Source organism: Cololabis saira, chromosome 22 (genome assembly GCF_033807715.1).
Source record: "Cololabis saira isolate AMF1-May2022 chromosome 22, fColSai1.1, whole genome shotgun sequence".
Lineage (NCBI taxonomy): Eukaryota > Metazoa > Chordata > Actinopteri > Beloniformes > Belonidae > Cololabis > Cololabis saira.
The window spans coordinates 24,811,908-24,828,516 of NC_084608.1; the positions used below are offsets into that span (position 1 = coordinate 24,811,908).

General features: G+C 42.6%; 1 protein-coding gene across 1 annotated transcript in view; it reads right to left on the reverse strand.

Moving 5' to 3' along the window:
* The window catches only part of scrib (scribble planar cell polarity protein), a 79,189-nt gene that overhangs the window by 33,388 nt on the left and 29,192 nt on the right, over positions 1 to 16,609 (reverse strand). Inside the window, exons 3-19 of the mRNA XM_061713617.1 lie at positions 12,481 to 12,598; positions 10,847 to 10,925; positions 10,470 to 10,559; positions 9,931 to 9,987; positions 8,942 to 9,005; positions 8,158 to 8,232; positions 7,878 to 8,022; positions 7,249 to 7,367; positions 6,887 to 7,086; positions 6,516 to 6,682; positions 6,070 to 6,197; positions 5,777 to 5,902; positions 3,857 to 4,042; positions 3,362 to 3,760; positions 2,151 to 2,213; positions 374 to 463; positions 216 to 293 (exon numbers count right to left, since the gene is read on the reverse strand). Of these exons, the coding sequence (XP_061569601.1) occupies positions 216 to 293; positions 374 to 463; positions 2,151 to 2,213; positions 3,362 to 3,760; positions 3,857 to 4,042; positions 5,777 to 5,902; positions 6,070 to 6,197; positions 6,516 to 6,682; positions 6,887 to 7,086; positions 7,249 to 7,367; positions 7,878 to 8,022; positions 8,158 to 8,232; positions 8,942 to 9,005; positions 9,931 to 9,987; positions 10,470 to 10,559; positions 10,847 to 10,925; positions 12,481 to 12,598 (2,184 nt within the window). The remainder of the gene's footprint in view (positions 1 to 215; positions 294 to 373; positions 464 to 2,150; positions 2,214 to 3,361; positions 3,761 to 3,856; positions 4,043 to 5,776; positions 5,903 to 6,069; positions 6,198 to 6,515; positions 6,683 to 6,886; positions 7,087 to 7,248; positions 7,368 to 7,877; positions 8,023 to 8,157; positions 8,233 to 8,941; positions 9,006 to 9,930; positions 9,988 to 10,469; positions 10,560 to 10,846; positions 10,926 to 12,480; positions 12,599 to 16,609) is intronic.

Here is a 16,609-nt window from a genome sequence, read left to right on the forward strand (position 1 = left end):
CAGTTTTAATAACACTAACACAAATCAATATCGGAATCGAATCGGATCGAATCAAATCTTGATAATTCATTCTGAATCTTAAGAATCTGAATCGAGTCGATTCTTGACATTTGAATCGATCCCCAGCCCTAAGGGACAGGGGTTGATTTCTGGTGTTCTTCAAGACTCCAGGTAGTTTTGTGGTCACACATGGTTGCTCAGAAAAGGATGAATACCTCCAGAAGCTTGTCTCCCACTTTAACCCCGGCCCTCGCAGCAGGACCTTCTTCAGATACTCTGGAGATGAAGATTCCCTGAAAACACAAAGAAAAGGAAAAATCTGAGTCTGTGTACCTCCGACTTTCTCAAACCTGAATGAATGCACCTTTCTTACCTCGTCATCGCCCTTGTAAGGCGTAGATCCTTTCCCTCCTGCTATACTGATACCCAAGCCGCCCGTTTGTCGCACAATGGTCAGAGTGTGCTGCAAGTTGAGTAGGGGGAGTCAATAACACTGGAAGTGAATCCCCGTAACACACCCCTGATCTCATGGCAGATTAACGAGACAAGTTCACAGTTCTATATTATTTTGCTCTATTTCAATATCTTAGGTTAAACATGTAGGCTGTCGGTGATGTCCCTGTGTCTGCCGAGAGGTGGCATCGCTCAGTGTTTCATCCTGTAATAAAGGAATGAAGTGAGACTGGCTTGTGGGAACCGTTTTGTCAAGATTAATGAAATGGGGAGGAGTTTGTGTTTGCTTTAAATCCTTAAGGCTTACTTAAAGAACGACCCAGAAGTTGGAGCCAAATACCCCTCTAGCAAGAAAATAAACCGTGTTTTTTGTGCCCTGAGTGATTTGAGGTAAAGACTAAGTTTTAAGTTGTGTATGGTGTAGCCCTGGAAGCCATGCAGAAACAGGGAGGAATGGAGACAAAGGAGGAAAAGATGGAGGAATAAAGCCAAGGTTCCAGAGCGCTGCAGTCCTCCTGTACCATCTAGTCATCAGGTGTGAGTTTTCTTCACTTAGACTAAATACACGACATGTTTAATCTACTTAAGATTAAATCATGCAACAACAACAAAAGTTTGCATGGACAATAGAAAGGAAGGATATAAAAACAGTTTAACAAATATCAAAGATGTTATTTCCTACGTTTTTAACAACACATCTATACAAGTATACACTATTAAAATGTGACTGAGGACTTCCTCCATGCAAAACCGTTCTACTGGTTAAATATGAACTAGACATATTCCCAAATAGCTGGCAAAGCTGATCTGCCCAGTCTCTAGAAAAACACAGCCAGGACAGAGAAGAGCAAAGCAGCAGATGAAGGGAAAGGACAAAACCAACAATCAAAAAGGGCCAGAACTTGATGCTGTAACTTGTACTGTTTCTAAAGTCAAACATATTGAGGCACAGACAACATTTAAAAAAGGGGGAGAAATAAAACGGGGGGTGGTGACAAATGGGCAAAGGTGTAAAAACATCTCAGATCAGCTTAAGGAGGATCTTTAGGATATGATGGTCAAAGTTTTGAGTTTTATAATATGCATCAGTCATATTTGGAGTACAGACAATTTCATTTGCAGCGCTGTCGCACAAAGTGCATTAATACTTTCCTAGTACTGTTTATTTAAACGGATGAATAAACAGAGATTAACTATAATCAATTTAAATAATGTTGGAGGACTTGTGAGTGTTAAAGAGACAGGTGGTAAGGCCCGGTATTTTCCTGTTTCAAAACAAAATGATCAAATGATCAAACAGGAAAATAAAAAGCTCTTCACCTCCAATGGCTGTCAATCATATAATATGATGAAATAATGACGACAACAACATTTTGTTGCAGTGATCATCTAACAAAGTGTTCAATTGGAATAAATGTGTATAAATATTACAAAATGATTAAGGACCAATTATATCTGCACTCCTGCTTCTGTCCAGTTTATATATATATGAATAAAAAGAAGGATAATGTAACACTTATCTCCCACACAAACCCTCTACGATCTAAGATGTAAATGACATGTAGTTGAGGGGGGTTCCTTTGTGATTGGCTTTGATTAACTGGATTTCGTTGCTTTTGTTAACTTTGAAAACGAGTGGTTGACCGAGTGGGTGAGCGAGAGACAGACAGAGCAGATGGGAAAGAGTAGGTACAGACCTCTTCCTCCTCAATTCGAGCAGGTTCAATCAGCAGATTATTGACTTGATCAAATGACACCCCCTGTTAGGACAGGAACCAGCGAGAGGCATGCGGATTAGTCAGGCCAAAATAAAAATATGCCCTCACACTCTCAAAAAAAGGAGAAAAAAAACAAAAAAAACTTTACACACTCACCACTCAACTATCTGCTTACAGGATTTGACCTTGAAGCAGAAGTAACTTCACACTCACTCCCCAGCCACCAGAAGCAAATACAGGCAGAGGTGGAAAGACAAGACCAAGGAGCTGAGCCACAGTGCAAAAAAAAACAAGTGTGTAGCGAGACTGCGGACAAAAGACGGCATAAGCTCCCAAGGCAGAACAAGCCCGAGATAAAAATGATAAATGGGACTTTTCCTCCAGATCTAGTGCCTTTATGTAATGATGAGATGCAGTTTCAGCCTAAAATATATATAGCGGTACACTGGGTGTATGTAATTAAAAGAAAACTCCTAATAAAGCTTTTTAACGCTATAACCCAAAGATAAAACTAAGTATGGAGTTGATCTTGGTGGATCTCACATTCCAACTCTGCCAATACATGTTCTGGCTGGTCTGGTTCAGCCACACAAACAGACCCACAAGCATTTAGAAATAAAATTAAATAAACAAAAAAACACACGCACACAGATTTGATGGTGAGATGATCTTTGCGTTAATAAAGATTTCTGTAATTAGCATAATGAATCAACAGATCGCCTCAGGTTTCCCCCAAGTAATAAAGATTTCACTCGTTTCATTCACACTTACACACACACACACACACACACACACACACACACACACACACACACACACAAACACACACATAAAGCTGATTCTGAACATGTCATTTTTCCATCATTTTTCAATGAAATCAGCAGGTAGATGGTAAAGATGTGAAGTTTAGAACTGAAACGGACCAGTGTGCAAGAGAAGCTAAGTGAGAAGAGTTCATCTCTGGGGTTTTAACAGGATATCTGATCTGTGTTACTGATGCGGATGTTTCAACATCTCTGTGTTGTTGATGCAATATGTATTTGCATCACATTTCTGCATGAGACAAAGCTCAGAAAAGGGCAGATAGCTGCTACTAAGTATGTGTGATGATGCATGATAATGTTTCTACTTGTGAGTTTCTATGTGACCTCCCATGCAACGTCCCACCTGAGCCTGAATCTCTGTTGTACCTTCACTTGACTGGAGTTGGCCTGTAGCCGGCTGTCGTCCAGGTCCTCTCTTCTGCGATGGAGCTGAGGCGTGCAGACGCCGAGCTCGTCCTCGTCCTCCTCCTCCTCCTCCTCGTCCTCCTCGTCGTCCCGCCCGTCCTGAGCAGCCTGTGTCGGGGAGCTGAGCCCGTCAGGACTGAACCCCTGCAGCAGCGCGGCCACCGCCTCAGGTTTGGGCAGCTTGGTGATTTTGAAGTGCTTCTTGTAGTGTGGCGTGTCCTTTCTGATCAGCCGCTGCTTCTCGGCGGGTAACGCTGGCCTCTCGTCTTCCTCGTCACTCCTCTCACCGTTCTCCCCGTCCTCCTCCTCATCCTCCTCCCCACCGCGGATGATGGGCTCTTCTGCAAAGTGCACCGTGGGCTGGACGAAGAAAGGAATGAGATTCTGGAGTTTCATGAGAGGAGAGCCAGCAGTCGTATTTTCATCTGCTCGTCTCATCAACACATCAGTATTCACCTCAATGTACTCAACCTCCATCTCATCGAGGTCTTCCTCCTCCTGGGGGGAATGGCCATCTGCGAGGCCCTCTCTCTGGAAGGCCAGGCTCACATTTTGTCTGTCCTCCTGGGAGGTGGCCGACAGTGTGCTTCGGGACACCTGGGAGTCGTGGCTCTGGTTGGAAAGGTCACTCAGTCGTTTCTCCTGGAAACGGTGACGACAGCACAAAACAAGACTAAACCAGAGCAACAGGATGGATGTTACCGTTAAAGATTCAGAAGAACAAGATTGGCTAAATATGTGGGAAATACATCAAACATCCACCAATTCGCGGATATGGAGGGAGTTTTCTTGGAAAAACTTGATCAGATTCTTCATAACACCCAAGGTTAAGGGTAAATATTTGAATGCAAATCTTCCCTGCTGGAGAGAATGTGGAGCAGTAAGCCCAGATCATGCTCATGTATTTTGGAAATGTGATAAGGTACAACTGTTTTGGAAGATGGTACATAAAACTCTGCAAGAGATGTTAAGGTATGAGATCCCTATGTGCAGTAAGGTACTCTATCTGTGTCATTTTACAGGCGAAAGTGTGCATGCAGGGTAGGGATGGGCGGTATGGACTAAAAAATGTATCACGATAATTTCTGGCATTTATCCCGATAACGATAAAAATGACGATAAAAAAAATACCAATTCAACTCCACCTTTTCAACTATAAATCTATCTCGCTCTCAGATCCGCCATGTTTGTTACACAAAAACGTCATCAACAGGAATTTATCCTTTTTTCTTTCTTTCTTTCTTTCTTTCTTTCTTTCTTTCTTTCTTTCTTTCTTTCTTTCTTTCTTTCTTTCTTTCTTTCTTTCTTTCTTTCTTGCTCCTTCCTTCCTTCCTTCTTTCCTCCCGCTCTCTCCTTCCTTCTTCCCTTCCTTTCTCCTTTCCTTGTTTTCTCCCTTCCTTCCTTCTTTCTTCCCTTCCTTCCTTCTTTCCTCCTGCTCTCTCCTTCCTTCCTTCCTTCCTCCTGCTCTCTCCTTCCTTCCTTCCTTCCTCCTGCTCTCTCCTTCCTTCCTTCCTTCCTTCCTTCCTTCCTTCCTTCCTTCCTTCCTTCCTTCCTTCCTTCCTTCCTTCCTTCCTTCCTTCCTTCCTTCCTTCCTTCCTTCCTTCCTTCCTTCCTTCCTTCCTTCCTTCCTTCCTTCCTTCCTTCCTTCCTTCCTTCCTTCCTTCCTTCCTTCCTTCCTTCCTTCCTTCCTTCCTTCCTTCCTTCCTTCCTTCCTTCCTTCCTTCCTTCCTTCCTTCCTTCCTTCCTTCCTTCACGTACGTTGTGCGTGGATTTAACGCAGAACCATAAATCAGCTTTACACAAAAACATCATCAACAGGAATTTATCCTTTTTACCGCGAGATGATACATTCTTATCGTGAGGAATTTTTTTGACGGTATATCGTGAACGGTAAAATATCGCCCATTCCTAATGCAGGGGATAGATACCTGGTAAAGATATTGTTAATAGCGGGTAAAAAAGCTATCACAAGGAAATGGGGTAGAGTGGACTCTCCGAATCTGGAACAATGGATGGAGATAATAGAGGAAATCTATGTAATGGAAAAACTGACACATCGTTTAAGACTGCAAGAAACGCAGCTGGAGGACAAATGGCTGAAGTGGACATCTTTCAAGACCTGGTACAGCGACAAAGACTGTTGAAGGATCATTAGATACAGAGGACGAAACAGGGAACTAACAAATGACCAAGTAGGAATGCAACTCCCAACAGGACTTTAATTTGTGCGTGTTTTTTTTTTGTTTTCTTGTGTGGCTGTTTGGTTTTTGTATTGTGAAGTGATGGTTGCAAAATGTGAAAAATCTATAAAAAACAAAGTAAAAGCCAGTACTGGCAGTGTAACTGTTTAATATTAAGAAAGTGGGATTAAAGCACCTCTGGGTCAAGGGAGTCGTCTTCTCCATCAGGTTTGGATGTGTAGGCCTCGTTCCTCCTCTCCTCTATCACTTTCTTCATCACCTTCAGCTCGCTGGGGTGCGGAGTGGCTCTACGTTGAAGGCCCTAAAGGAAAAGAAAGAAAATATTCAATTGTTTGGACGTGATGTTGCCGATTTCAGGCACTGCAGCTGTCAGTCACAACTCCAGCCAGGGATAAAAAGGTCACTCCAACAACGATGATGAAGGGCAGACCCTCTAAACACAATCCCACCAACGCCGCACTGACTCACCCTGCGCTCTGCAGCGGCTTCGTCGTCCTCCTCCTCAGCTTTGGTCTCCTCCTGGAACTGGATGACTGACACTCGGTTCAGATTGCTGTCTGTCCAGCTGTCGTCCACGCTGTTCTGAAGCAGATTCTCTGTAGAAAAGAAGGTCAAGATGGAAGAACAAAGGATGTCAGGGAGAAAAACAGGTGGCTTTGGAGTGGACGGACTGAACAAGTGTTCACATGGACACCCTAAGAAAAGAAAAGCTGTGGGCGTTTCTGAGCTCCTACCGGCGATGAGATATAAAAACAAATGACCTGAGAAAAGATTAACATGCCTACAGGTTTGTGAACTGTCTGAGACGAGACACTTCATGACTGAAATAAGACCATAAAAGAATAAATAGCTTTTAAAACAGGCCAAGGATGTGTTTTATACATTTACCGATAACAACTATGCATAAAACGTACCGAGGCTTGGCGAAGGCTGCTGAGGCAGTAAATAGCAGGTCAACACCTTCTCCCCCGTCCGCTCGTCGTCCTCTGTCTGGAACTTGAGCATGGGTTGTGACTGGTTCTCTGCGAGCCACATGGCCTTCAGGTTGAGGTTTGTCAGGGCAAAAGGCAAATTTTGTAATCTGGAGGAAAGTAGAATGAAAGCTTTTGTTATATTTGTAAGTATTTTAAAGTAGTTTACACATGATATTACGCCGTCTCACTCCATTAGAGTCAAAACAACATAATTATAGGTGCTTGTATGAAGCTGAACCATCGTAGAAAACACATTCTACTTAAGTCTTTAACCTTGGCAGGGAAAAGTATTTGATTAAAGGTGAGTGTACCGGTTTCCAGCTACATCCAGTACATGCAGCTCGGTGGCATCTGCAAGCTCAGCAGGCAGCTTGCCCAGGCGATTGTCTCTCAGCGAGAGAACGTTGAGGCTGGCACAGCCGCCCAGTTCTTTGGGCACGCTGCCCAGCCGGTTGCGGTCTACATTCAGATTGGTCAGCTTCTTCAGCTTGCCCAGCGAACGAGGGAGTGACTGTGAGGGAGAGCGGCAAGACGGAGGACATTCACAATAATCCGTTACATTAATAATGAAATGAAAGTGCTGTTAATGGCACTCGGATATTAATCGACATGAATAAAACCCCAGCCGGGTCAGTGGAAGGCGTGAGTCGGTTGTTTATGTGCATGTCTGTACCTGCAGAAGATTTTCTGTGAGAACAAGCTCTGTAAGGTTTTCACACTCCCCTATAGAGTCAGTAAAGTGGGTCAGTCTGTTCTGGTCCACCTTCAGGATGGACAGTTGTTTCAGACAGCCTACAGACAAACAGACAAAAAAACAAACAAAAATGTACAACAAATGAAACCTTTAGCATCAGGGAAAAGCTTTTTACTTTAATAAGACTGGTTCAGTGCAAGTAATGATCCTGCAGTTCTAATATTTGTCCACTAGAGGGGAGCGTTGTTTTTGTAAAAAAATAAACCAACCAAAACAACCTTTTCTGGAAAACAAGCAGCATGGCTCAATCTTTACTTAATCAACACTGCATAATGATTAGATGGCGCATTTCCACTGCTTTAATAAAGCAACGCAATTAAAAGTGCAGCTTCTCACTAACATGTTATATGAAACATTTGTGGAACATTCAAGCGTGAGAAACAGCCAATGCTGATGACATTTTCATGAGAGCATCAGTCCAGATGGCACTAAATCAAAAGATGAGAGCTAATGTTGACGTTTATTTTGTAACTCCATCAATTTGGTACACTGGCTTACAAAACGTCTGTAATTTAAGTCTTGGTTCTGACACAGCGGGGGTTCCTCACCGATACTGTCCGGGACGACGTCCAGCGCGTTTTGTGTGAGCAGCAGGTCGGTGAGAGCCAGGAGGCCGCTGAGCTCGGAGGGAAGCTCCTCCAGCCGGTTCTCTGACACATCCAGACACACCAGCCGGCGAAGGTTTCCCAGCTCCTGCGCAAGCACAAGAACATAAATTACCTCCTCCGGAGAGCGATCGAAGAGCAATCATTATCTTCACAGCTCAAGCACGAGGCACGTTTTAAGAACATTTGTATATTTGAAGGAGAGAAGAAAAACTGCACTTACAGGTGGTAATGAGGATAACTGATTACGGTCTAGCCACAGCTCCCGCAGGTTGGGAAGAGCACCAAGGGTGTCCGGCTAAACAGAATGGGATAATGCAGAATAGCAACAAAAAATGACGCTATTTGAGGTGCCAAATTAAAGAAATCAGCCTTCTGAACAGCACGTTTGATGGTTACAGGAATCTTGCACTACATATACGTTTTAACAGGTGTTGATGTCCCAGAAACCAGAAACTACATCCTCAAAAATACACAATCTGTAAATTAATTCTAAGGCCAAAGTTCATGTAATAAAAGCTTTCAGTGCCAAAATACAGTACAACAACCTGCTCATCAGGCGACTTCATGACCTAATACAGCAAAAACCATGTTCTATCCGACTAGATTAGCAAATGAATTCCCTTTATTCTGTAACAGCAGGCATGCAGACAAGGTTTCCTCATGATGTCACTGTTTGTTCAGCATCCGCCCTTGTCAGATCATGAGGCATTGTTTACTCTGTCCTATTGAGACAGATGGGCGTTCCCAGGCTAAAAGCAGCGCTCCATCTGGGCTCCGGCACAGGCCCAGCCTAAAGTTGTGACAAGCCGGCCTCTGCTTTGTTTGGTGAGGTAAACATGTGCTTCACCTCACAACTACTGCTGCAGTAGTAATGTAAGACGAATGCTTGTGATTACGTGTCACTCCCGCTGCACACATAGGTAATGTAAAGGTGTTGTTGAGGCACCCAATGGCACTATTAGCAGTCTACTGTGTATTGCGTGATTAAAGACATGTTGACGAACCAAAACTTCCAGTTCGTTGCTGCCCAGGTCCAGCTGTTCCAGTTTCACCAGGAAAGAGAGTGACCTGTGCATAAAAGAGCCCCATGTTTAAGTCATGCAAATTAGCAGCCTGAAAGAACAAAGAGCAAATCTCTGTACCTGGTAATAGGACACTATAAAGTATACACAGAATGTGTTTAAACTTCAAACTAATTCAAGATATGTGCAAGAGATGCAGAGGTGTCAAGTAACAAAGTACAAATACTTTGTTACCTTACTTGAGTAGAAATTTTGGTTATCTATATTTCACTGGAATAATTATTTTTCAGACGAATTTTTACTTTTACAGCCTCGTTACTCTATTTCATTTTGGCCTTTAAAAAAAAACTATCCAGTTAAATTGCTCCATCCGGATAGAGTGAATTTGGTTGTGGTTGTTTCAGATGTTCTTGTCCAGTTTTGTTCTTACATCCGTTCCCTCAGATTCCTGCAACTAAACTTGGATGTACATTCCAATAAAGGTTAGGAGTTTGACTTTTTGCACCATTACAATACTTATAGGCAACTAGTCATCATATCTCCTGCTCTCTGAAACACATGTTAATGCTCAATAGTACACATATATGGTTCTTTAATATATTTGCATTATACTAAGATGCATTCATTTTCAATGGCATCTGTCCTTAATGGCTTTTTTCCCCCTTAAATTACTTTTACTTTTATACTTTAAGTAGTTTTGAAACCAGTACTTTTATACTTTTACTTGAGTAAAAAACTTGAGTTGAAACTCTAGTATCTATACTTCTACCTGAGTAATGAATGTGAATACTTTTGACACCTCTGAAGAGATGCACTTCATAATGAAAATAAAAAATAAATCAAAGTAGGTTTTGACAGAAATTGTAGGAGCAGCAGAGAGAGTAAGGGCAATCAAAAATACACTAGCTGTTAAAAAATTATGAAGGTGGACAATGTTCTGCACATGTACACTGAGCAGTTATGACACTTACGTGGGCAGAGACTTTAACAGGTTCTCCCTGAGCTCCAACGTCACCAGGTTGGCCAGACTACAAAAGGAGTGGCAGAGAAAAGGAGGCAGAGGAGTAGGAGTTGGCAAGAGACGACGAGGGAGGGAGAGCAGAGAGAGGGGAGAGAGGGGAGAGGAGGGCTGGTTAGTCAGATGGCAGGTTTGTTCATCTGAGCTGGCTGGCGTGGTGAGGGGCTCCTCCATCTGTCTGAGCACGCCGGTGGCCCGGAGCCCACTGGGCAACAGATAACACTCCTTGAAACCAGCACAGCCTCTCACAATCTATCAAGGATCTGAGTCTTCGCTCTGGCAACCCACTGAAGTTAGCAGTCTTTACGTTCAGTGTTACACAATTTAACTGAACTGAGCTTTTAGTTGAAATTTCAGTGAGTAAATGCACTGTTTTATCTACAAAGCAGTGAGACACGTAGGTTTCACACACACATTATTAAAATCATAAAATGATAACACTTTAGCCAATCAGATGTTCTATACTACGGGCCGTTATGAATGTGTACATACTTTCCAATGTCGCCGGGTAAAGTCTGTAGCGACACATCGTTGAGTGCCAAGTGAGCCAGCGCTCGGAGCTGAGTGAAACCATCCGGCAATCTGAGGAGGAGAAACGAGGGGGCAGGAGGGAGGTTATTAAGCTTTTTCTTCTACAGCAAGTGGACACACACACATGCATGCACGCACACACATGCCGGATATCCATCTGTCAAAATACTCAACATTAAAACCTCTGCCAGTGTGTCCTTGGTTTTTCTGCAGCATAAAGTTATAACGGTGTAATACCAACTTGGATAAAACAACAGGAAACAATACAACGGTGCATTTATACAAGCCCGTCGAAGGAAGCCGTGAGGTTTAGTGACGGGCTGCAGACGTTCATTCACCTGGAAAGGGGGTTTCCACTGAAGTCTGCGATCTCCAGCGCCCGGCAAAACTTAATGCTCTCGGGGATTTCTGGAATGTCTGTAAAGAAAAGAGGATAGTTTTTTTTCCTCCTTTTATTCAGCAGGGGTAAGGCATAGAAGCACAGGCACGCTAGAGTGTGGAGGTTGTATTCTATCATTCTCCTCGTAATGGCAGCCAGATGGGAATGATTGGACAAAGGAAAATTATGAGCCAACAATCAAGTATTGTTGTTTAAGCCCAGATCAGGTAGTAGTCTGAATCTTACTAGCATATTACAATAAGATGAAGATTCTTCATTAATAATCACATTAATGTTTACCTGCTTAGTCGGTGTGTGCATTTAAAAAAAAAGACGCAGGATCTGAGCCACTGGCCTGATCGGGGAGGGGGGGACTTTCAGTACGGGAGGCTGCAGGTGCATGTTAAGAAATCCCTACAGAGCCAAAGCGGCCCATCACACTTATCCGGCTCAGGGTTGTGATGCAGCAGGAGCAGGGAAGCATCCAGGCAGACAGATGGGAAAGGCTCTTACAAGCCACTGCACACTGCTCCCACAGCACTTGATGCAGTGCTGCAGGAGAGCAGATGTCTCGAATCTGCCACAGGAAGCTGCCCTGCACCGCTCGCTGCAGCACACAAGGACGCGGAGAGGACACGGCGTTTGTGCGTGTCGCAGCAAAAAAGAATAATATGGCAGGCATCGCAGAAAAGAAATGAGTTTCATATTGCATTTCTGCAACATGTATGACTGAAAGCAGAATCAGCATTTACGTTTGGTTGCGTCAGGGTAATCAGTTTTCTTTTCTTTTTCTATTTCATTTTAAGGGGTATAGGCGTTAGTACAATAATATTTGTAGTACTTAAAGTCAGAAAGAACATTTAGAAATAGGGCTGGGGATCGATTCAAATGTCAAGAATCGAGTCGATTCCGATTCTTAAGATTCAGAATCGATTATCAAGATTTGATTCGATCCGATTCCGATATTGATTGGGGTTAGTGTTATTAAAACTGTTTTTTGAGCTGTTGCATGAATTATATGACTGTAGTTATGCAAAATATTACTACTAGTATTATATTGAGATTAAACAGCAAGTATTGGCAGCTAATGATGCTGTAAGGACCAATCAGCTCCCAGAATGCTGATAGAACTGCTTTCAGAAACATCATGTGGGTCAGAATTACCAAACAGATCCAGGGAGGAAACAGAGACGCATGAAATCGGTTTTATTTTTTCCCACATTCCGCTTTTATTTGTTCCATTTTCGGTCTATTTTGGTTTTTAATTTTTGAGCATTTGGTTTTTAGCATTTTTTGCAAATGTAACCCCAAGACAGTATATAAAGTAATGAAATATAGACAATTTATGCAATTATAACCTAACACTTTAATGTTTACATACCTATAAACATATTTAAAGGCAAAAACATGGCACCAGTTATTCTCGTGTCCAACAAAACATTCCTTTTTTGGGGATAAACAAAAAAATAACCAAAAGTTGTAATGTAATGATGAAAAAAAAAATACATAAATAAATAAAAAAATCGATCTCGACCTTGGAGTGATGGCGGGCCGACAGTGGCTGACGGGCCGTGTACAAATGTGTTTGTGTACCGTTTCTGGAGATGTCCAGTTCCACCAGCTGCATGAAGTTGGCCACCTCCGGAGGGAGTCTCTGGATCTCATTGTCACTGAGGCCGAGCTTGCGTAGGTTCAGTAGTCTGAAGAAGGGCTGTGAAAACATGATGCCGTGTTAATGAAAACAAGCTCTCTTTCCTGTCTCCTTCCGCCATCATCCGCTCCTGTCACGGTGCGCGAGACGACCACAACTGCAGACGACAGCTGGACCGTATGTTTTCAAACTATTTTATATATTCAGTTTTTATTTTCTTTTAACGGTTCAAACTATTCTTGGTATTTGGAGCCCTATCATGTACGACACCTGACACCTGGTCTGTGAGAAGCTTCGACTAAGTCCAGTTTGACTAATTTAATTTACTAAACCTAATTAGGGGAGGCACACACCTGTTTATATACAATGCTACAGTTATAGGCCCGACGCTCAGCTAAACTAAGCCATCAGGGAGAAGTTACCCATGTCAGACTTACATTTACCAAGCCAATCGTCAACAAGAAAGAGCTCCGGGGGTAATTTCTGGAGACAAAAGGATCTTAAAATCGGACGATCAGGTCTTTCTGGTCGAATGGTCTACAACCAAACATTCCTCTCCAAAAAGTCATGTGACCGCCTGTTGAAAGTTTACCAAAATGACTCATACCATGAAAACCAAACCACCCAGATCAGGGGAAATAAACGAGTAACTTGAAAAGTGCGCATGGAGGAAACCAGGGCCTGAGCATCTCATTAGAGGCTTCCTCACAGTTAAACATGGCAATTCTCAAAATTTAAGGCTGGGACAAATGTTTACAAAAAATCCCAAAAGGAAACTCAAGTGGCTTGAGGAAAACTCGGGTGGGAGCCAGAGTCTGGTCCTGAAGCCAGTAGAGCGTGACTGGAGAGAGCTGAAAATGGCTCGGCGCTGAAGTTCCTCTCCCCTCTTGTTAAACAGAACTAAATTCCAAAGAGAAGGTGCGTCTGGCTTGTGGTATCGTTTACGAGAAGATCTGAAACCGTCACTGCCGCCAAATGCGTTTCGTGTGCATTTAAGAGGTTTCTTTCAGTTGTGATAAATGTTTAAGTAAAAACTCTACATCCAGTCTTTCTGGTCACTTGTAGACACATGGGGAAATTTGCTCAAAAATGAACTTAATCCACCAGAAGATGAGTGAGTTCAGAAAACGTAAAGGTTTGAGACTTCTTTGACACAAAATAGAATAATATTAAACTTTCTAAAAAAGCAGGTGGAATTGCATTAACAATTTATCCGTTCCCATCATAATTGTTTCGCCGTCAGTCCACTGACCTTTGTTCGTGGTTTGTTAATGATAGGTTTAGATGCCAAAAGTGTCAAACTTCGTTTAACAACAGTGTAAACCACAATTTCCTCTGAGAAAACCCTTTTTATTTCCCTTTAAATTCACACCAAAACAAATAACGGATCCAAACATCATAAAACGTTTTCTTAATCTAAAGGAATGTTCTTAATGTCATTGCAAAAGTCTAAACGGTCCAAATGCTGACAAAAATTTAAGTAGAAAATCTGGTAAACTATTTGATTTGATTTGACATTTGATTTAAGTTTAGTATGACAAAAAAAAACAAAATGTTTCTCGTTTCAAAACCCCTTGATAGATTAGTGAAGTGATGCTTAAATAATAAGTCTCACAAAATACATCAGTTTTGTGTAACCTGTGGATACATAATGTTGTTATGCTCTATACAATGGTGTTGGCATGTCTGAAATGAATCAATAACTTAATAAATGAAATGAAATTTCCTGAACTGCTTCTCAAAACATTCCATCCTCATCTTCCCAAAAATTCCTCCTCTTCCTCGCCATGGCAACAGCAGTCAAACAGCCAAAAGAGAGCTGCTTGATGAAGAGAGCTGAGGAGAGGGCTGCAGCTGTGGCCCCGCCAAGTGCTTTCACAAGAACGTGCTTGTTGTACGGGACAACGCTCGGCAACATTCCTCCACCGGCGTTCCTCTGTGCCGTTCAGATGGACGGAGAAGACAGGGCGGCAAGAACGGCAGCAGTAACAGGCCAAAACTATGCAGCTATTAGCCCCTCCGTCAGCCGCTGCAGCCCACAGAGGGTCCACTGTCTGCTCCTGTCAAGAACCGACCTCTCAGACTCGGGAAGGGAGGAAGGCTCTTCAGAAAGCTTTTGGGGTGGGAATCTGAACAAAACTATTATTCACGGATGCTTTTCTGTCTGCGAGCCTGGAGCCTAAAGCTTAATTCAAATTAAGCCTCATGCCATCAGCAGAATATTCAGAAAACCGAACCTTATATTCCAGTTACCACAGATTAATTTACTTAACTGAACAATTGAGATAATGTCTAAGCCTGTCTCTTTCTCCCTCTCTCTCTCGCTCCAAGGATTTAAAAATAAAAAACAACCCTCAAACCTGTTACACTTGTGTTATTCAAACATAAACATGCAATAAATCAGATAAGAGAAAAAATAATTCCTTGAAGTGTACTATCAGGGTTTCTGCCTGACAAAAGCACAAAAACACAAAACGTACATAACTAGTGCCGCTGGGAGACAGCTCCACAATTACGCTGCCAAAGATAAGAATACTGCCCCGTTTCTTGATGACGGACATTTCCCAATCATAACTAGCCAGGAATCCTTTGTTTTGGAATGGGGGGAATTTAAGAGGATTATCTTTCCTAGGATATGTTCAGTTATACAGCTGGTAAGTACTTTCCCCAGCTTTAAAAAAAAAAATAAAAAACCTTGAACTTTCAACAATTATAAAGCTTGTATGTTGCCAAAAGGTGTCAAGTGAGTTTTTAGTTCCCACAGCAAGGCGCACCATCAAAGTACGAGACGCCAGCTCCGCTGCTGCTGAACAGTCAGCAGTTCTCTTATCCAAACCTTTCGCATCAGTGCATTCCTCTCTGCTCTTGATGTTGTCCAGAGCTTATAACGCAATGAGTGGCAAATTAGACAGTAATGCAATCATGCCTGAGAACAAGTAATTGTGACCACTCAAAGATCGCCATTCACCGCTTAGTGGCGTCTTTTACGCGGGGTTATCTGGAGGACGCAAGACCGTTGCCGTACCGGGTCCAGAGACCCAAGTTTACTCCAGCACCAAGATTGAAGTTGGGAAAATATTTACATTTTCAAATTCTGAGGAATTGTAAGGTGCCTTCCCAAATGATTGACTTGTATTGCATTTTCAAGTAACTTATGTGACGAATCTGGTCAAACTGCTTATGACAACGAGCTCCGTGTTTGAAAACTGGGTCCAAATTTTCTGTCATTTTCCACTGACTGCTGTGTTTTGATATCAAACAGTGGAGAGGATGACTGTTGTACGGGTCAGTGGGTCAGTTGAAATAACAATTTTGGCAGCAGTGAGGATTTAGTGTACTGCCACCATCTCTTTATTGTATTGGTGCGTCGCCTGCTTAGTCACTGGGGAAACCTTGCAGGACTGTGTTTGTACACGTGCACAAACTTGGCAACTATGTCACTTTAATAAGGTCCTTGTAGGAGTTGTTTGTGTATATATATATTTATAACAAGAAAAAAGGGCGTGCAGCTCTGAGGAATGAGTAACTTTAGAACAAAGGAGTGGGAGGGATGGTGGACGAGTGACAAGCGTCACCAGAGGGCAGTGTGGAGTGTCAGAGCAACCTGCAGTCAAAGCGGTCACTTCCAGTATTCACCAGTTTCCATGTGCCTCAAGGAGCTGGATTATGATGAGAAGAGACATAATCGGCAAACATTTATTGTTTAGAGACATGCTGGCTAGACAGGCTTTCTCAGCATGACCAACTTGCTCATTACTGTAACGTGATTCAAATAAAACAGACATTTTTGGCAGCTATAACATTCAAACTTATGCAATATCTACTTTATCCTGTTCAGAGTTGCCGGTCCGTCAAAGAAGTGAGATAGAAACAAATGCAGGCTCGTATCCACTCTTACGATCAATTTAGAATCACCTATCAACCTTGTGTGCATGTTTTTGGACTGAGGGAAGGAAGCCTGAGTACCAAGATAAGATACACAAGCAACAGAAGAAAACGTAAACCTTTCTGTGTGAAGCTTCCAACCACATGTCTTCTCGCTCTGAAGCAACCCCGCTAACCACACCTCCA